We start from the raw sequence: 21,643 nt of genomic DNA, 5'->3' as shown, positions 1-21,643 counted from the left end.
CGGTCGATTTGATACTTTGACATACGGTTAATTAATCATGCGCTAATTAACTTTGGAGTGTGATTAACTGTCGGGATTTTTTCACGTAGATTTTACCGAGGAGAATCAAGTTTATCATGCACGTTATAGCTTCTCTTTTATAAATCACTTTCTATATTCCCGCTATAGAAAGGAATGTGAAGAGTCATGCATGAATGCATTAAAAACATTCCTATTGTAGACACTGTCGTCAACGATGATAAAAATCTTGTTAAGGAAAATATAACTTCTCTTGGATAATTTCTGTTTGATACATTTTTTTGTACAATTAAACATAAACCATTTCCACGATAGTATTATAACCTTACAATGTTAAATTAACTTTGTGCAATCAAAAAAAAAATTGCATTATACACACACAATATATATATATATATTAAACAAAATTCAAAAATATATCAGAAATTTAGCAATTACATTTTCATATTGTAAAGAAAATATGATTGAAAAAATTGACAGAATACTAAGGTAAAAAATAAAAAATGTAGCTAATAACACTTCTGTATTGCTATTTTTATATTAGCATCGTATAGTTTTTATTTTTCTGAGAAACGATCAACATGGATAAAATATTTACTACGTTACAAAGTAAAAAACGCATAAATTATACTAACGACTTACGAACGCGTGGATGTAAATTATTTAAGGACTTAATATAAGCACCAAGCGAGGAATTAAACTTTCCACGTTGTCATTCGGCGGATGTAATTTCCGTTTTCGGAAGTTGCTTCGGCGTGCATGAGAACGATGTAAATGGCCTTAGGCGCACGGATCGATACGTGCAAATATTGGTAAATTATATGCTTAAATAGTCTGATTTGTTGTCCCATAATTTATGGTCATTACCAGGCACATAATTATGAAACACGATGGACCTAGAGCGATTAAATCAAGGTTAACGTAATTAAGCCCCTCGCACCAATCTAATCTCTTAATCACCGTGGACTTTCAGAAACAAATTAGATCGTTTATTCTAATGAGTAGACCCGGATAAGATTATTGATAAAATTATCTGTAAAAAGGGCTAATGTTTGTGCTGTAATAATATTACAAATTTAGAAATAAAAAAGAGATTAACACTCTTGATATTAGAACAAATAAAACAAAAGAAAACACATTAGTAAATTTTCTATGACTCAAAAATTTTAACTATCCTACTGGCCTGTGTGAAAAAAAAATATGAAAAATTTTTCACAACTACAACCGTTTCAAGTGCGATGAAACATTTTGATGCAATATTTGAAACGTACAAGATACAAAAGTTGTCAAGCGGCAAACTTGGGCAATTAAATTTCTCGCTCTCTCAAGTGCGCTGTAAGAAATTATCTTGTGGTTGGACGACCATAAAGAGCAGACTCTGTTTTGCATGCTCACTTTTCAAGCAACATTTGCCATAGCAAAATTATAAATTTTAATTTGCGGGAAATGAGTCGAAAAAGCATAAGGAATTTATGTTTATAGTTGTAACGATGGAAATCCTTTGATTAATATAGAATACAATATATATATATATATATATATATATATATATATATATATATATATACATAGAATTTGTAAACAATTTCTTTGTGTTACGATCAACATGACGAAATCAAAACAGTATTAATTAATTTCGTGTTAATAATAGCAAAACAATGCAGAGCTAAATAACTCGTTATTGATTCTGCATAATGATGATTTATCTACAGAGAAAATAAGCTGTATCAAAAATATTTTGCATCGCAAATAGATGTTGCGCAAATGTTTGAGAGAACTTTTTTACACAGAAGACTCAACTCGAATTATTTACCAGATCTTCTTTCGCAGCATGAAACTTTGCTACGCGCTGCAATATTCACTTCTGCGTTTGGCGATCAATAAAAAAATTTTATGTGCTGTTATCGCTTTAACGTGAACGATATTTGAGCCTTGGGTGACATTTTATCAATATATCCGTTGTATTAAATCTTTGCCGATCGATATAAACGTTTACTTTGCCAGCGCCTTTTCCCATTAACGCCCGCATTCCACGTTGACTCGTATTTAAAGCTCGTTACTTCGTGTACAATTAACTACGTCACTTTTATTATTTTTTTAATAAACGGCACGCGTGCGCATGCTATTTGCAACACGAACCACTTTGCATAAATGATATCGATTTCATTCTGACAATGAGTAATATTTTTACGAAAGATGTTTAGATGAATAGATTTTAATATCTCTCTAAAGCTTAAATACATATGTATATGAAACTCGATACACATACAAATGTACGCACATACGAGTATTATTAACACGGTTACTTACACGGATCCAGTTGCTTTTCAATATGTGAATATTGTACATGTATGCGGATTTTGTAATACGTGAGACCCCTAGACGTGTCAGATTACGGCTGGTAAAACGGCATATCCAATAATAAAAATGTACATCGCACACAACGATTAAGTAACTTTAACGAATGGCCTATATGTGCGTATGTGAACTTTTTAATTATTATATATCAAATTATTTAAATTTTTTTAACTATGAAAATTTTCATTTAATATGAAATGTGTGTGTTTTTTATACAGCTCTCTTTTTCTCTGCGAATCATTCAATCAATTTATAAATAATTTTTTAACATAAAATTGATTCACGATTTTTCTCACAGCTCTTTAATATTTATTTTAAATAAGTCTTGTAATTAATTTTTGTACAAATAATAAAATAATATAAAATTTTACAATGACTTGAAATTAAGTAAAAATAACGTGTTATAGTATTATTATTATTTTTATACAAGAGTTATTATTACTTATAGACGTTTCTGTTAAAACAAAATCCAATCCAAAGATTGATTAAAAAATCTATACATAAAGAAACGATTCTCCGAACCTTATTGTACATACGTATATTATACATATACATATATCTGTGCCACGATCAAAGAGTCAAGGAAATATAGTAGGATTTATCAATCGAATAGGGAGAATCCAGGGCAATAATGGAAGTCAGTATATAGGAACGCAAAAAAGCAAAAGTATGACACAGATCTGCATTATTATTAGATAAAAACAAACGCCCCTTTGACCCGCCCATTAAAAAACGATATGTCGTTATCGGTAAGAGACGCACGACTTGATCAAGAAAACTCGCATTTATGTCCCATTGTCACTCAAAGAAAGCTTCAGCACGAACGTCCCACGTTCGTTATTCATCTTTGATGTAAGTTTGTTACATTGTGAGTGGTTACGACAGTGGATTTTTACAACCAGCAAAGATATAAGATTGTTGGCATACCAAGCGCAAAAACGTTAACTAGGTGAGGAATTCTTTTTCGCGTTACACGTTTGACATGAACGCTTTTCTCGCCTCTCTTTAGTCTTCTTATTTTTATTTATCTAACACCTTCGTGTAACTGACTGAAAAATATTTTTAAAAAAAGTGAACAATAACTTATTTTATTATTCTTGATAAATCAATTTTTCAAAAATTTAATTATTACCGATATCTTGTTACCGTTTGCAAAAAAAAGATTGCCAATTTTATTATTTTTTTCATTATTAAATGATAGATGTATGAAGTAAAGTTTATTTTAGTAATTTATGTAATTAAACTTAAATATTCTTATTATTATTAATTTCAGAGCTTGATTCTTTACTTTTAAAATTGTTCAGGTATTAAATATTTTTATAAATATCTCTTTAACTATGTGTGCCAATTAAGAATAAAATTTAAGCAATTGCAAATTTATTTAAGAACGTACTGATATTGAGTTCTTCTGAGACGCTATATACACATAATCGATATCTTTCTACATCATAATTGCCATTACCGTAACACCATGATTAAGAAAGTAAACTGCTCAGGAAAACGAAATATTTTTCATGACAACACTCATAGCGTCATATCGATTCTCGATACTGGATCTTAGGAAGAAAGCAGATGAATAAATATAAAATATGTTATTATTAGATCAAATAAACGAATCTAAAGTTCATTCTTTTCAGTGGCATTCGATCGTCTTAATTTTTATTACGTTTCTTTTTATAAAATAAACTTGATAACTAGTTTCTTTATTAATATTCAGTTCTATTTGACGTTCTTGATTCAAATAGTTGAATTTATCAATTTTTTTTGCTTGATATTGAATATTACTCCGTTTTTTTTAAGCAATGAAACATGTCGATATCAGATTAATACTAATATCCGAAATTTTTTATTAGTTTAATATCCTAAAAAATAATGAGTTAATAAAAAAAAAACAATATATTTAAAAGCAACAATACAACACTTTATGTCGATTATCGATTTTACAAATGTCTAAAATATCTACAAAAGCGGTTCAAAATCTGGTCGTGAGAAAACAGACGGTGTACACATTTACTGGATGATGTACTATAATAACATTTGATTTCACATTACAGCCTGCATTCGATGCGCGCTCTGTTATACCGAATACATATTGTGTATTATATTACGTATACAGAGAATTCGCGCCGAGACGAGACGAGACGAGACGAGACGAGAGCGCAATCGCGTGACTAGACGCAGACAGGGGCGAGGAAGCATTATTGAGCACGTGCACATAAATGTTTCTGAACAGGCTCATATTTTACTTCATTCCGAGCGATAAGAACCTTCCACCGCGTGATTCGAACAACTCATTTCTGACAACCCATTCATCGTTTTTCGCGGCACGTAACTTACAATCCACGATTGCACACTACTTTCAGACGCGTAACATAACAGATAAAACGCGCACGAGAGAGAGAGAGAGAGAGAGAGAGAGAGAGAGAGAGAGAGAGAGAAAGAGAGTACATTTCCTGTTCTACTTACAGATATCTCTAAATATCAGTAGGCTGATCAATATTTTGCACGTTTTGTATATTTGCAAACTTTCATCATTTGGCACATTATATTATTATTATTTTATTGCCACATAATTCTTAACAATGCCATCACATTTTTGTAATTTGAAAATATATTTTTATATTTGTGTATATATATATATATATATATATATATATATATATATATATATGTAATATTATGTAATTCAATTTATTCAATATTAAGGGTGTTTATATGTAAAGATACTTAGAGGGATATAGAATATCCCAAAAATATCACTACTCCTCTCGATTACAGAAACTTGAGAATAAATAAACAAGGATGATAATTATTTATAACGTTAGAAAACAATAAATAACTTTTGGAAATTAAAAAAGTTTAAGCGATATAAATAGATAACAAAGCGTTGTTCTTTACACAGGAAATTTTATAAAGTTTAACGTAACACACTATATCAGAAATTGCTCACAATAATGTATCGATTGTGTTTACTTATTTAAGGTGGCAATTCTCCGCACTTTCCAGAAAAAAAGAGCTACAGATATGAGATTTTATTTCCTTCGCCATTTTCTGAGCGTGCTTTTGCTGCTCGTCTCTTTGACATGTGCCACACAAGCCAGCAGCCTTCGAACGAGGCGTTCTGTCTTGAATGATATCGGAAACGCATTGAATAACATCGGGCAGACAATCAAGGATACCATGAAGACCAAAATCGACTCCATGTTCCACCGATATTCAACCGTCCAACCCGAAACGACCGAGCCAACCTTCGAACCAGATTTGAATAGAACAATGTCTACTGACGAACACTATCGAGAAATTATAAATGCTCCTATTAGATGTCCACCTAATCATGTGCTAGTAAAAAACCGATGCCGAATGATCGTTCGTCGACGATGAGATTTTGCTAAATTTCAGAGAACATTTAAATATTCTCCGCCAGATTTTTATCATATGTAATACGATATATATATATAGTAATATTTTGCCAAATAATAAGATTCTCTATTCTAGAAGTAACAATTAGAAAAGTGTTTTCAGCATCGATATTATTATATATCATAGGTTATTTGACTGCATTACACATTATATTCTCATAATCATATATTACGACATATATAATCAGTATAACGTATCCCAGAAAATTTATCTGTATTCAGATTGCGTAACCGAGATAGCCTCCTGAGGAGAATTTAATTATTCATGGTAAGCGCTAATCAATGTGACTTGGCAATCGTTGCTCGTGTGTGCCATTAAGATTTTCAGCGTATGGAACAGATGTAACTACTTCATCTATGTTATTATACTATTATACATATTTATCATGACACGTCGACGTCATTTGAATAATAGTATAATTACATATTTTATAATAACATTAATAGCAATTAATAACGATTAAATATCCCTTGTTCTTATGTAACAATTTACTAAATTTATGATACTACTTTCCATAGTATATTTTGATATACTTTATCGTGATACGACAACACTTAAATAATGACATAAACACACATTTTATAAGTGCCATAATTTGTGTTTACTGACAAAATTAAATTATTAATTATTAGCCTTTATTAAATTTATTATTATAAATATATAGTAATTTTATTAAAATTTATTACTTACAAGATTGAGTTCATTGTACGTTTACGACCGTTGCGTAATTAAAAAGTGTAACTATATTGCTTATAAACATTCTCTCTCATTTATCCCTTCTACCTTTGTGTAAGTAGGTATATAAACTCGAGCAAAACCTCGCCGTTGCTATTTAGTATTTTCTTTTACGATCTTCAGACGATATCTTGCAGCCGAGGTCCGCACTAAATACCCGTTCGATTTCTAAATTACACCTGTCACGAATATAAACCGAGTTACGAGCTACGATAGATTGAGCGGCATAATAATGGTATACGGCGATACATATCGAATTTTTTTTTAATGCCTGTATCGCGTGTAAACGCTAAAAATGAGATTGAGGAGGCAGATAAGAGTATACATTTGTAGGATTAATATATCATTTACCACCCTGCGACCGCGCGAAGTGCCACCATGCTATTATTTTCTCACCTTATCCGCCACGTATTTCCTCAATTATCAATTACCGATTATTATGTTCATAACACGGCTCCTTTTGCGCACGACAAGCCACGCATAGTTGATTTTTATACACATATTAAACAATTCACACATCGTTTCACGTCTTTGCGTTCATTAATCGTTCCGTGTCTTTGAATAAAAATCTCTACGATCGCGACTTTGTTCAATAGCATCAATCGAAATAGATGAAATAAATGAAATTCTTAAAGAGCTGTGAAATATATATGTAGAGAATATATATCTCCCCTTTTAAATAAATTCTTTTAGTTGCAATACAAAAATAGTTGGCTATCCGAAGAATTGGACTACATTTTTTGCAAAACTTAAAATTCAAGAAAATAAATTTAAAAAATGTTAACATTACTGCTCTTTTTCAAATTCGATAAAGACGTGTATTCTGTAAAAAATAATCATTGACGGTACAACGTATTGTCTTTCTCAAATTTCTAATTACATTTGTCATCGTTTTTTATAAAAATATTTTATATTCTATCATTTATTTCATTGCTTTTTTTATCTCTTCCGTAAAACATACTTATACATGTAAAGACAGAGCTCTTTCAGAAAAGATTGATTCAATTTATAATCTATCGATACATTTTCTTATAGCAAAATGCGTTCGCATTTCGACTTGGTCGCCGAGCAATATATTGGTGTCAGCGACTTCACATAAAGGCAGCTGTCGCTGAATGAAACGAGACCTGAATTTGCGTGATCGCTAATTGTGACTGCAACGCCTCTTTGTGACCCGCGCGCACCCTACACCTTTACACCCCTACTTGCTCGCGTATCCGTAGAGAGCCGGCCAGATTTCCTGCTCATTGTCAGAAGTAGACGGCCCTCACGGCACTTGTTGCTCGTACATCGACATTTGTCTGGCGCACTATTATATCGCTCTGCATTTTACTCCCGACGCCGGCACTCTTTGTCAAGTTAGGCTCGCCTCTGTGAACGCATCGCGTCCATAAATGTGCACTCGCGTGTTTTGTCTGTTCAAGCGAGTCTGTAACTACTGGAAAGGAGAAGATCATAGAGGAACATTGCGCGATAATGTACTTGTGTATGACGTACCAAATAGGCCAGACTGTCTTTTAAACCGTAGAATATTTTAAACAAAATGCAATTTTTTATCAAATAACACAAAGTAAAATAGACTGATTCAAAATATTTACATCAGTTTATTATTACCTAATTGTTACTCAATTATTTTATACATATATAAAAATGCTGCGCGAACAATGTACGGTATCAAACACAACGTATGTATTATATGTAAATTACTTAAATATTGAATCAGCGACATTTGCGGTTTATTATGACAGCGAAAATTGTTGGATGTCTAAAAATACTTCTGATCTTATCTATAATCACAGCCGAGAAAGTCATATTTTTTCTACACTCCAAGAACACGACCGGATTCGCCGTTACATAATTCTCTATCGGAATGTTACGTGCGTTATTCTCATCGGTATGATAATCCTGTCTTTGCCTCCGCATCGCTTTACGAGCACCATTCTTATTGAATTTTTTTTGCGACCGACGATGTTTCTATATTCGACTTCTGAAAAGAATGTTTTATCGTTACTATTCACGAAGATGTAACTTTGAACTGTTCTTTTTTTATTGTAGCTACTACTTGTTATTGTCGCATACTTAAATCGACGAATAACGATCGGAAAATCTCGGTGAGACATTCTTTGCGATAATTTGAAATTCAAAAAAGGAAACAGATACATATAATGATAAAAATCAATAAATAATTCATAAACAATAAAAATAAGGTAGAAGCCAATATGTGAAATTTTTTCACAATACTAAAAATGAAAGCACGAATATAAAAAAAAGTATCCTCTTTTTTATAAAGGTCGAATATTTATTAATACAAATTATACTGCAGTATTTCAAAAAAATGTTCATGTTTCAATAACTATAGAATTACATGTATAATTCGGAAACGTTTCGAAGAAAGTTATCGTTTCTTACATTTTTTAAAAGTATTCTACAATAAGTATCACACAAAGTTTATATAAAATTCTAAATTTAAAAAATTCTATTTCAATTTATAATAAATAATGATTGTTAACTTGTTACGTAATTGCTCCATGAATTCCTATATATTTGAGAGTAATGTTGTCTACACGCTAGTATAATATTTCGGATGCCTAGATAATTTTCCGGACATTACCCATGACTTCGATTAGCATCTAGCTATCCGACTATCTAAATGTAGAACGAGCTAAACGGAGAATAGCTATCATTATTCTTTGATTTAGAAGCTGAAAAAAGAAAGTGTTCTCTGCACACATTGTTTTTATGCGTAAAATATATATATATATATATCTACTCTTTTATTTTCTAGTTGCAAAACGCATTATTCATTTTTATTTTCAAGTTGCAAAACGCATTATTCATTTTGGTTTCAATTGAGTGAAACTAAATAGTTTAGAAGAGAGTTATGAAATAAAAAAATTGAAAATATATCAGAAATATTTACATATTTTCATCATTCTACTATTTCAGTCATATTGACAATTTTTCGCAACATTCTACAAACTGCAATAGAGGAAAATATTTTTTTAGTAGTTGTTTAAACAAAAATAAATTGAACGCAGTTTGAAAAAATCATATCTGAAAAGACAATCCGTATGATTATTACTTAAAAATTATTATATATATGTATATAAATTAATATTTTAAGATGATTATATTTTCTTTATTCGCTCCCTATTTTATTTGTCTGTGATTTATAATAATAATCTGTAATATTTAAATAAAATTATAAAATATTTATAATTTCCGTTAAATAATTATTAACAAGTATGGGATACTTTAAAAATTAATAGTAATTAAATCGTCGCAGTTAAAACTAATAATAATTCACGAATTACTATTTATAAACTACGTCGTATCTGTAGCACCCAATTACAGCAATTACGCGCTCAAACGATCATTTAAAGAGTAGAGAGCCCTCTGAGATATTTACCGCCGTTTCTATAGAAAAGTAGGATGCTTGAATTGCCTAATTTAACTTCCAAAATTTGCAACGTAATCAACAATTTAAGCTCGTATTTTCGGGTTGAGTAAATTATATATAGTAACATTTTACATCGTTTGCGAAATATATGATATAGAAACGCTAGACGTTAATAACGCTTCTAAACCTCTCCAAAGTTTTGACAGAACATAATGTCATATGACGCGACTAATTGCTTCAATATATTTTCGCGACGATGAACCGTTATCTCGTATAAGTAGAACACGTCCGCGTTAGTTTGGACAGAGATAATACCAGTTACAATAAATATACAGGAATCTTAATGGATGTAAACTTTCATATTTATCAAGCGGTCACCTTTTTCGAATCGATCGAAAAAACTTCTTCATTCGCGTTATTCAATTTACGGAAAAGACGGACAATTTCCTTAACGAATAGACAAATATTTACGCATTATAATATTTCTCTTCATAATTCTCTCTGTTCTAATATTTGCGTTTGTGCTTCGTGGTAGTCCCATAAATTTCCTTCTCTTTACATCTTTCCCACACACTTCCTCTTTTTTACATCGCTCCTCGTCGTTAGACTATCGAACGACGACTAAAAACACCGCTCTGAATTTGTCCGATGGCCATAGGCTTTCGTACCCGACGGCACCTCTTGGCATGTTCCTGAAAGAGGCAAACTAGTTTGCTCACGCCAGGATGACACGATCGCCAACCAAACACTCTTCCCGCCCACGTTGTCTGGGGAAGCGCTTTTTTACATTTTTGCATATCCATGAGCTATATCCCGACTCTCGTGCAGACTAAGTTTGCAATATCGATAACCCATAATCGCCGTCACCGTCGCCGACGCCGTTGTATAACGTTGTGCCGACATAGGCGAGAGTAAAGCTCGAGCATAAGTCTCGCGGCAAATCCAATATCCAAACAGGCATGCATATGCAATGGGCAATCAGGTGCAGCAGCCGCAAGGGTGTATCTGTACGCGTCGCATCGGTATCGGCCAGTCGAATCGAATCGTTCTGAAACATCTCTCTATCTCTCTCTATCTCTCTCTATCTCTCTCTCTCTTTCTCTTTGTCTCGTTCGCTTTGTTTCTCTGTCCTCTGGCGCGTACATACACGAAGAGGACGACGACGGCGACGGCGACGACGGCGACGACGACGACGACGACGACGGCGACGACGACGACGACGACGACGACGACGACGACGACGACGACGACGACGACCTGCTGGCGAGCGGCGTTCGCGGGGGCAATGCCGCTTTGAAAATCGATAAGCGGCTCCGCGTAGAGTCGACCAGTCAGGGGCTTTTCGGTGTATCCGCGCGCCGGAGATCCTGGCGGGGGTGCCCGGTGACCTCGAAACGCCAACGCCAGAGGATCCCCGAGCGTAATTTCGTCCCGATATGTCTATCGATATACCCTACGGCGGAGGCCGGAAGTCGCCCGCCGTAAAGTTCCGCGGACCGATGTCGGTGACAGGATTAGCGCGTCGACGATGTCGCCGACATTCTAGCTAAAGAGGAGCGAGCCTCTCTTGGTCGAGAAAACTCGCGGAAATAGAAGCGCGTCTGTGAGATTCTCCTATAGTGATATTCTTGGAACGTGGAATTAAATATGAAAGTTTTATTCCAGAAATATACATGAGGAATTCATAAATCAAAACAGTAATTTTTTAATTAAATTCAAATTTCTCTGCGTAGAAGGTATATTATATAATTTTATCGTATATTGATACGTCGATTGTATATTAATACAGTATAATTATTATATAGTAAATATTTACATAACAAAATACGATAAGATATTAAATAAACATGATTGATCGATTCTTCTATAAAATATTAAATTAATTTAATTCAAAAATACTTACATAAATCTTAATAACTTTTTTTTACAACCTTTCTCTTTTTCTATACTCTTTAAAATACATATCATATATATTATATAATATCCATCTTTTATGTCACATAATGTATACTATAACATGTATGTACAAAACATGTTAATGACTCGTACGCGCGCGCGTCTATATATTTTTTCTTGGTTTTTATTAATAAATCCGGTTCGATGAAAATCTCATTTCCGTAACGCGATAATTATGTCAAATATCCGTTCCAAGTTGTATATCTGCATTTGTGGTGGTCCAAGGAATACCTAGACGCGACGGGATCAGTTCGCCGATATCCCCGATGGATTCTATAAATTCCTGGCATACTTCTCCGGAAAGCGGGAGCGACCCCGGGATCGACCGCCTGATATAATAGCGCGCTCTGCTTACGCGCGGTAAGTCCCAAGAAGAAAAGAAACGTCAGTCTGATAGAACGCGGGGAGGGGGGGGGGAGGGAAGGAAGAGTAAAGCGGGATAGGTACGCTCCAAGATTTTCCTACCTCCGATCCCTCACCCCCTTTGTGCAATCGAGCGCCATCGCTTGCATACAAAGAGAAGGGAAATTGCGGAGAGCGGCTTCGAGGTTGCATTCTACAACATCGTTGTAGACCTTATCCGGCTTACGACTCCGGATGTTCCTCGCGGGAACTGGTTCGCTCTGCAAACCTCGAGGAAGCGCGAGGCCACCCCGTTCGAGGCAAATAGGTCAATTCGCCATAATTCGAGTCGGCTCAGGCGGGATCTATGCCGAAAGAGAGAAAGAAAGAGAGAGAGAGGGAGAGAGGGAGAGAGGACGAATCGAGCCGGTATTTCCGGATGTGTGTCTCTACGTGTGCTTCCTGCCCGTGCGTTTCTCTTGTCCTGTGACTCGCGCCGAGCGATCCGAGTGCGCAGACGTCCTGATGACGGTGGTCGCGAGCGAGCGAACGGAGGCACGAGACTCTCATCCTCCGGACGCGTCGATGCGACGACCGAACAAGCGCGAACGTAACGAGCGAGCAGAGAGCGGGAGACGCGCAGGAAAGGAACGAAATAGATCGCGCGCGCGCGCGCGAGAGAGGACGAGAGAGGGAGAGAGAAAGGGGAGAGATTGAAGGAGAGACGGACAGAGAGGATGGAGCGCGCACGCGGAGGGTAGAGAGAAAGGACACACCTGGCGCGTGCGCCGCGATACCGTCGACGGTGAGAAAGAGAGATCGAGCGATCGTGAAAGGGGTAGGGGGTGAGGACGCGCGAGGAGGAACGTATACAGTTGCCTCGTAGGGCAGTCGTTCCTCCTTCGTCGATCCTTCACTGCCGTGCGCTTTTAACGAAATTATTCCGTGATCGGGGCGAAAAAGAAGCGGAGGACAGACGAGGTAGCGGTGAAGGAAAGGAAGAGCAAGAGCGATAGGACGACAGGCGAATAGAAGACAGAGGGATTATATACAGGAAGGACCGACTATCTCGGACGACGGGTCGCGAATCTGCTCCGACGCGCACGGCGGCAACGTCCTCCGGCGGCATCGTCCTCCACGAAGAGGAGCCCGGCTTGCGTGGCGCGCGTCGTCGTGGCCGTGGTTGACGGCAGTAGCGGTGGAAGAAGTGGTGCGTCGGCGGAGAAGGAAGAGGAGGAGGAAAAGAAAGACGTCGTTTCTTTCGTCGTCCACGGTCAGTATTCTTTAGTGACAAAGCGAAAGAGGCCCACGGGCAAGTGAGAGGAGGGAAGGGAGGGATGGGCGAAGAGAGGAGAGACAAAGAGAGAGAGAGAGAGAGAGAGAGAGAGAGACGGACGATTCTCTAGGGGACGTAGAACTCTCGCCGGTTCCGCGCGCGCGAAGTCGACTCGTCGGCGGTGGCGGCGGCAGCAAGGGCATTCAGGACTCAGGTTGTCGTGGACGAGGGTGTCGATGGTGGCCGGTGGCCGTATACCTCGCGTATACCCCGCTTATTGATTTCCGCAGGAGGACGCCGCGCGCGTTCTCTCGTTTCGCGTTCTCGTCACGCGAATTTTCGGCCGCACCGCTCGTTCGTCGCCGCGTCGCGGCGTTTCGCGTCGCGGACCCCGCGATCGATTCGCGTACGCTCCTGCCCCCGTCGCACCTGCGTGCACCTACTCTCCTACCTATACTCTCTCTTTCTCTCTCTCTCTATATATATATATATATATATATTTCTTCTTTTCTTTCTCTTTCTTCATTTATCTCCCATTGCTTCCATTTCTCGATCATCCTCGATCCATAGTCCCGCAGTCGCTTCAATGTGTTGAAAACCTACCACTCGTAAGATCGGTTATCTTTGATAGGATAACGTCAGAATGTGTCTTTGTGCGACTACGCGCAGCGTCGAGGAGGAAATATGAGAAGCAAGGTGAACCTGGTATAAGGTAACAGGAACTAAGTATGAGAGGGCAGGAATTCGAGATGCGAGGAAAAAGCATGTGCGAGAATATAGTGTACGAGACAAAAGTAGATTGAGATATAACAATTGTATTTAAAAGAGAGAAAAAAATAGAGGTAGAAAATAAGAGATAAAGATAGAAGAGAGATAGGTGATAGGGTCCTTTCCTTATGAGAAAGGGAAGACGTTAATGGGTTGTGCGTGTACGAACGAAACACGTACGTAGGCCATTAGAATCGCATTGTCTGGGATTTGGAACGCGCGGATGGAATGTTTGTTGCTCGAGATAAGCCCGCTGGCGGTAACTATAGCGTTCGATTAATCGATTAGCGGCGATAACAATTTGAGTTTGGCCACTCTCTCGGCCTGGAAACGCGAGGCAACAAGAAACGAATGCTTGCACTCTGGTATTACGGCGCGCAAGTCGATCAAGATTCCTTTGTGCGTCGGGGGGGTTTTCCCCGGGGGTCCGACAAACCCCGCGAAATATCGAATCAATCCCCTATTTAGGTCACTCGAGTCATTAAATCTGATAAAAATCTGACAAAATTTAATGTACTGTAAATTTGCGTATATGATATATATGTAAATTTACTAGCAAGTTATTTTTTTTTCAAGATAAAGAGGTGATACATCTTCTCTCAGTATACGTAGAATATTATCTCGGAATATATATATGTAGAATAAATACTTAAAATAATCACGCAAATTAGATTAAATATTATAATATCTTAATGTGATATTCTTTTTTCTAACTATTGTAATTATTGGCCGTCGCAAAAGAAAAAGTTTACAAAAATCAATTGTATAGTACAAAGTTAGGAATAATGTGTCTAATATATTGCTGAAAATAGAATAAAAGAGTATATTTTATGAAATAGGTTCTTTCGAATGAAATTGCGTATTATTGTCGAAATTCAAATTTATTTTTCATTTTCATTTATTATAATGTCGATCGAGAAACTCTATATTTTAAAATACAATAAAATCGAATGAAATGTAGATAATGAAAAAAATAATTTGGTTCCTTAAACATTGTATTGCGCATAATAATAGTTTTCTACATAAAGCTATTTGAATATTTGAAAAGAATGACTTTGCAAATATAAAAAATAATATCAAACTTTTTTATCCGCTTATTCACTTATTCGCTTTAAAAATTTAATCAATTTATCTCACCGAGTTAAAAAAGACATCAAATAATAGAGGTGAGGATTAAACAAGGTAGGATTTATCGATGCGAGAGTTTATCTTTAACTCGGATTGATTTAACTTATTTTCTATTTGCGTCTCATTAATTACTTATTTACTTAATTTGAATCTAATTATTTCTTTAGAAGAAATAAATCTAATAGTTTTCATTTTACAATTAGTTTAAATATACATCAACTGATATTTTTATCGTGCTCGTATCTCATTATTAGAGTCTTTCCTTTCAACGTGAACCGAGCAGGACGCAAAACTTTCCGTACATATTTCGGGAGAAAGTCCGTTTGTATCGGTCGATAGGTGACTAAAGCATAGGATGAAGTAGCTACGTGCGAAACACGATCGATGGGCCCGAAGGCTCGAGATATTTCAGCGGTGAGTTTCGAGACGCGCGATAAAAGTATCTATCCTAAAGACACATATCGGCGAAGCCGAGGCTAGAAAGAAAGAGAGGGAGAAAGGAAACCGCGCAGCTGACGACGAAGAGTGGCCACCCTTTGAAATTCACGAGCTCATGGAGAGCACGTATTCTCCTCTCTGACGGAACTCCGGATTCCTCTCTTGTGCTCGCGTGAAACGACGTGTGTGGAGATCCGATCGATCGATCGAAGCGAGCCGAGCACTCGAGTTTTCCCTGACCTAAGAATACAACCGGCTGCTCGAGTGCCGCGGAGAGGAAACCAGGGTGAGGTGGACTCCAGAATGGACCAGAGTGGGGATCGAGTGAGAGGATAGAACCCCGCCCCCGTTTAAGAGACGCTGGACAACGATGACTGTGAATTTTTTCTCTTCTCTTTCTTGCTCGCATTTTCTCTTCAAAGTTTACATATTCTTTTTGCTCACGTCCTCCGATCGGATATCCGTGTGAAGAGCGAAAGAGCGGCTCTCTCTTTCTCTCTCCCTTAATCGAAGACGAGAAATATCCCGATCGCCGATTTCGGGATACGTCGTGACAATACGCACAGATACGTAAGATTTTATTCACGAGAGCTTTATCATGTCGCAAAAAGTGCGACTGCTGTAGTAACCCTCTCGTGCGGAACGAGCGTCGGATGCAAATTCGACGTCGCGTGACGCCGAGCGATTAGATTAAAAATCCCGACGACGGCGGTTCACGGATTATTTTCTTTTTTTTTTTTTCGGCGAAGGTAGGAAGGGGGGACGCGGTTGACGGATCAATTACGTTATCGCGGATCGGCGAGTTTCTCTTGCTAGAAAGTTACCGGGGCTCGTCGAGTCTCTCGTGGGTGGTTCAGGCTGTTGAAGTTACCCGAGAGGGCGAAAGTCGCGACCTCCGCGGGCTCTCAGCGGGACACGTGAGAGGGTGCGCGACACGCGAGCACACTCGAGCCCAGCCCGGGAATCAACTGGTTCTCCTTCTTTCTGTGTCCGCAGAAAAACGAGCCGAATGATGTTCAATTGACAAAGACCGCGAAGCGCTAGGAATGGCCCCCTTCAATTCCGTCTTCCTGGGTGTCTGGGGAGTGTTTGTTGTCATTTTAATACAAGGTACGCATGTCAATATTTTTACGTTATTCTTCTTCTCTTTTAATACGTAACATTTTATCTTGAGTCATTATAGGAAGGTCTTAAACATCTCTATTATATTATTCATCTGGTTCTTCGTTGACTTTATAAAAATTATTTTATACATAATTAGTACATTTTCTTTTGTTTTTGTTTTTTTTTTTTTTTTTTTAAAGACATTAAAATTATTTTATATAAAAAAAAAATATATATATTTATTTTTATACATATGAAAATTATTTTAAATTACCTAATTACTTTTTTCTAACGCATATTGGTACATTAATCGATATTTTATATATGATGTTATATTTACATTTATATTTAAAACTTTGTATAATTTGAACATTGAAAATGTTTTACTCCAAAAAAGATTAGCTGTAATCCTTTGGTTGAGTAACACTGTGCTGTTAGAAGTGATTAGGAAGTTCGATACATTTGTCTAATGCAATTCCATTTACACAAAGAACCCTTTGTCCTACTTTAACATGAAACAATAAATTAATCCAGTTCAAAGTTATATTGAATTATCGATGTGTCATGAAGATCATAATGCTCGTTAATAACAAAACGTTTGCAGAATCGACACCCGTTAGCTGGGAGGAATGGTGGACGTACGATGGTATTTCCGGTAAGATATCGAGAATCGATTGTTTTCAACGTCAATAATATTTTCCTCTTATTGCTTAATATGCCTTGTGAAAAAAAAAAAAAAACAATTAATCGCATTCAAAGGTCCTGCCTTCTGGGGTCTCATCAACCCGGAATGGTGGCTTTGTAACAAAGGTCGAAGACAATCACCAGTTAATCTCGAGCCTACTCGACTGCTTTTCGACCCAAATTTACAACCGCTTCATTTAGACAAGCACAGAATTAACGGTGTACTGGCGAACACCGGACATAGCGTCGTGTTTGCCGTGGAAAACGACACCCGTCATCCCGTCAACATCTCCGGCGGTCCGCTCAGTTATCGTTATCAGTTCCATGAGATTCATCTGCACTTTGGCGCGGACGATCGCATCGGCAGTGAGCACACCGTCGATGGACACGCTTTTCCTGCCGAGGTGAAAACAAAAACAAATAGATAATGACAGTAATTTAGACAAAATGTTCCATGAAATGTCCCCGATTTTTTCGCGTTCTCGTTTCATTTCCGATTTAAAGTTTTGTGATAATTAAGATTTAAATATCCTCGACGTAAAAAAAAATTAATGCTATTTCGTTAAAAAGGATTATTTCCTACTGTTAAGACCATTCTCTTGGAGAAAGAATATTTAAATATATTAAAAGCTTTTTGTTCTCGCAGCTCCAGATATTCGGCTTCAATTCGCAACTCTATAACAACTTCTCGGACGCTTTGCACAAAGCGCAAGGGATCGTGGCGGTATCGCTACTTTTGCAGGTACATGTCTAATCTCTCCTGTCAACGCTTATCGCGCGTCGAATAAAGATCGCAATAAGCGATACGTCATAGACTCTCTCGGCTTTTCTAGGTAGGCGACCTCTCGAACCCTGAGCTGAGAACATTCACGCAGCAGCTGGATAAAATCAAATACGGAGGTGAGAAATCCAATAATGTAACAAGAACTATATCTATTTCGGGAAGCAATACTGCACGTGGAAGTCACAATGAATTCAGCGAAAGCGACACTCTGATTTTAGCTCACAAATTTTAGATCTATGAATTTTAGAATTCTCAAACCATTTTCATATTAGTCAAAATTAAGATAATAATTAGGCGAATTAATATCATTAAAAACCTATGTCTCTCTCTTTCCTTTATATTTCGATTACATTTGCATATTATTATTACTATTATTACTACTACTACTACTGCTACTATTATTATTATTATTATTATTTCAGTATTATTATTATTATTATTATTCTCTATGCCATTTTTACATTAAGTGATAATATCATAATTTAATTCAAATAATATCTTATCAAAGTACATTAAGAGATAATCTTTTTTCACAAATGTGTGGTCAATTTTAATGTAACGTACGCATACATTTTGTTTTATTTTTTAAGTAAAGTAAATTTAGATCTTTGGGATAAAAAGTTTGTTGGAAAAAAAATAAGAAACGTTGAAATAAAAAAGTAGAAAGATTGATGTATCTTCGAAAGTTTGACGATGGCATGCATTATAACTTTTCGAAAACTTGACATGGTTTTGTCGCCAACTTTTTACTAAGAAGATAAATCGATAATTACCATCATTCTTTAAGGGAACGCGAGTGTTCCTCGACGTATGCAAATATGATCGAGCGGTGTGTACGATAAGCTTAGCGATACGTAACGACGTGTACGTATCAGCTGTGTACCGCGGCGTCGATAGTAATCGAGCGACGTATACACACGTATATGTAATATACATGAACACAAAGTTGACGTTATCGACCGTATGAATTGCACAGGGCAGGCCATGGAAATTAAACGTTTCGGGGTGCGCGAACTTCTGCCGGACACGAAGCATTACATGACGTACGACGGCTCCACCACGATGCCGGCGTGTCACGAGACCACCACATGGATCATCCTCAACAAGCCCATATACATCACCAAGCAGCAGGCAAGTACCATACTACCGTCGTTGCTTTTAAAATGCAACCGCACGCTCCCGCATTCGAGTGTTTGACGATAAAGTACGGAGGCTCCACTTAATTATGCAATTCCGATCATTAAGAGGGTGAATCTCTGAAACATCTCGTGGAACATTGTACTTTACGAATAACTTGACGTAGTTAAAATATTGGAAAATAAAGAAGAAAAACGAGAAACTGATTAAGCTCATATCTCTTAGAGAATATTACCATAAAAAGTTATTTTTATTAGAGCTTACGGAAATCTTTGTTGATTTTTATAAATTTTATTATTCTTCTAAGTACAAGAAAAGATATTTTAAATATTTAAAAAAAAAGAATAAACTTTTTGGCATAATATTGTTTGAAAAACATAAATGTTTGAAATCTAATTCTTTTAGTTTACAATAATTTTACTTTAATAATAAATAAAATATTTATGCACATACGTTATTAATATGCTAAAAAATTAAACAAGTTCTTCTGGAAGCTGCTGTTTAATTTTTCAAATTAATGAGGTAACTGGATTTATTAACAAAACTTAAGTTTCATTGAGAAATGTTATAGTAATAGTATAGTAGTAAAGGGGTAAATCTATTTTTTGTGTAAAGTTAAGTCAAACTTCATACTCCCTTTCTCTCTCTTTCACATATAATAACATTTGTGATAATCGATCATGTATTTAAATTAGCTGTCACATCAGAATTGCAAATGTTGTTATTACTGATATCGATCGCATATTCACCTAGGTGATAAAATCACTCATACCTTATGTTATATAATAGAGCTTGAATCGGATTAAAGATGAATTTTATTTTAACTTACAAGTATAATATTCATATAAAAATAAAGCTGATTTAGAATTATAAATGTAATTATTTTATATATTGATCAGTTTTTGTTCTATAAAATTTTAAATTAAATCTAGAATTTTTTATCTAATTAATTAAAAATTCATTGCAAAAAAATAACATTGAGAATATTCTCTTCTCTGTATTTTCATAATTTCTGTCTTCGTAATTATTGCAGCTACACGCTCTGAGGCAATTGATGCAGGGGGATGAAAAACAACCAAACGCTCCGCTTGCAAATAACTTTAGACCACCACAACCCCTACATCATCGTCCTGTTCGGACAAATATTGATTTCAATATTCAGGTATGCTATTATGTATGCAAGGTATATAATTTCCAATGTTATAAAAACAATCGCACTAATTAATAAATTTTATATCACGTTTTTAGGGTCCGAAGAATTGTCCGACGATGAACAGGGACATATATTACAAAGGTATCGAATAAAATCAATTACAAACTTTTACAATTAGATCGACAAAATAAAATTAACACATACATTAATCAATCGTCATAAAAGTAATAGTAATCATAAAATTATAAAACTCACAACTCTTATTTACTTTGAGATTATAAGAATACTGAATTATCACTTTAATGTCTTTGCCTAGGAGCCGTCAGGAGTTTTATAGAAAATACAATTTATATTTGATTGTATTAAAATCATTTTGTTGTTTATCTTTTCAGCCAATAGCTGGAAATAATACCCAGCACTGCCGTGAGATCGACATTTGCAGTAACTACGCTTTTCCCCGGAACGAGCTGGAACTTCGCTGTAAAGAAAAAATTGACATATCAATTACAGGCGGGTGACGCCGGGTCACAAAAAAAAATAATTACAGCAGATAGAACGCGCGAAAGATGATCGACGACGCCCATGTTGGCGTTGAGGTCAAGATTAAAAAAAAAAGATGCTTCGTTGTACTTATTAGACGTGAATTGCCAAGTATGTTTCCAGTTAAACCAGAAGAAAAAAAAAACAGATATACCTATAGATCACAAGTTAGACGAGATAAGCTAATCGTATAAGATCTATTATTATACATATATCGGTAAACTATCGAAAAAAAAGCTATGACTATCGTGGCCTGCGCGAAGGGTTGAGAGGTGCAATTATATGTATAAAAATTCACGCGCGATGGAGCGCGCGCTATCGAGCAAAAGTTTATACTATATTCTTGTAATAAAAGCTTGAAAACGTAGAACACACGAGACGCTTTCCAGCGGCAGTACTCGA

The 21,643-nt window shown here is 36.1% G+C and overlaps 2 protein-coding genes across 4 annotated transcripts in view; both read left to right on the top strand.

Moving 5' to 3' along the window:
• Carpb (Carbonic anhydrase-related protein B) overlaps positions 1-21,595 on the top strand; it is a 57,049-nt gene extending 35,454 nt beyond the window's left edge. Inside the window, exons 1-10 of one of the 3 annotated variants that reach the window (XM_072893617.1) lie at positions 13,054-13,502; positions 16,836-16,949; positions 17,548-17,598; positions 17,703-18,031; positions 18,274-18,369; positions 18,461-18,527; positions 19,388-19,542; positions 20,582-20,710; positions 20,797-20,842; positions 21,094-21,595. In XM_072893617.1, the coding sequence (XP_072749718.1) occupies positions 16,886-16,949; positions 17,548-17,598; positions 17,703-18,031; positions 18,274-18,369; positions 18,461-18,527; positions 19,388-19,542; positions 20,582-20,710; positions 20,797-20,842; positions 21,094-21,110 (954 nt within the window). In that variant the 5' untranslated portion in view covers positions 13,054-13,502; positions 16,836-16,885 and the 3' untranslated portion in view covers positions 21,111-21,595. Of the gene's footprint in view, positions 1-13,053; positions 13,503-13,608; positions 14,218-16,835; positions 16,950-17,547; positions 17,599-17,702; positions 18,032-18,273; positions 18,370-18,460; positions 18,528-19,387; positions 19,543-20,581; positions 20,711-20,796; positions 20,843-21,093 lie in introns of those variants that run through there. The other 2 variants (XM_072893618.1, XM_072893619.1) reach the window with 2 other exon arrangements.
• Positions 5,373-7,195, top strand: LOC140667029 (uncharacterized). The gene has a single exon (XM_072894655.1). It carries the CDS (start codon positions 5,401-5,403, stop codon positions 5,755-5,757), a length of 357 nt encoding a protein of 118 aa, XP_072750756.1. The 5' UTR covers positions 5,373-5,400; the 3' UTR covers positions 5,758-7,195.
• Positions 21,596-21,643: the final 48 nt, after the last annotated feature.

The sequence above is a fragment of the Anoplolepis gracilipes genome, chromosome 6, assembly GCF_047496725.1.
Source record: "Anoplolepis gracilipes chromosome 6, ASM4749672v1, whole genome shotgun sequence".
NCBI lineage: Eukaryota > Metazoa > Arthropoda > Insecta > Hymenoptera > Formicidae > Anoplolepis > Anoplolepis gracilipes.
The sequence above is the reverse complement of the archived record's forward strand: the minus strand, read 5'-3'. Positions and strand labels throughout refer to the sequence as shown.

Bases quoted from the DNA above. Each gene is read 5' to 3' on its own strand.
- LOC140667029 (XM_072894655.1), top strand. From the start codon at position 5,401: ATGAGATTTTATTTCCTTCGCCATTTTCTGAGCGTGCTTTTGCTGCTC.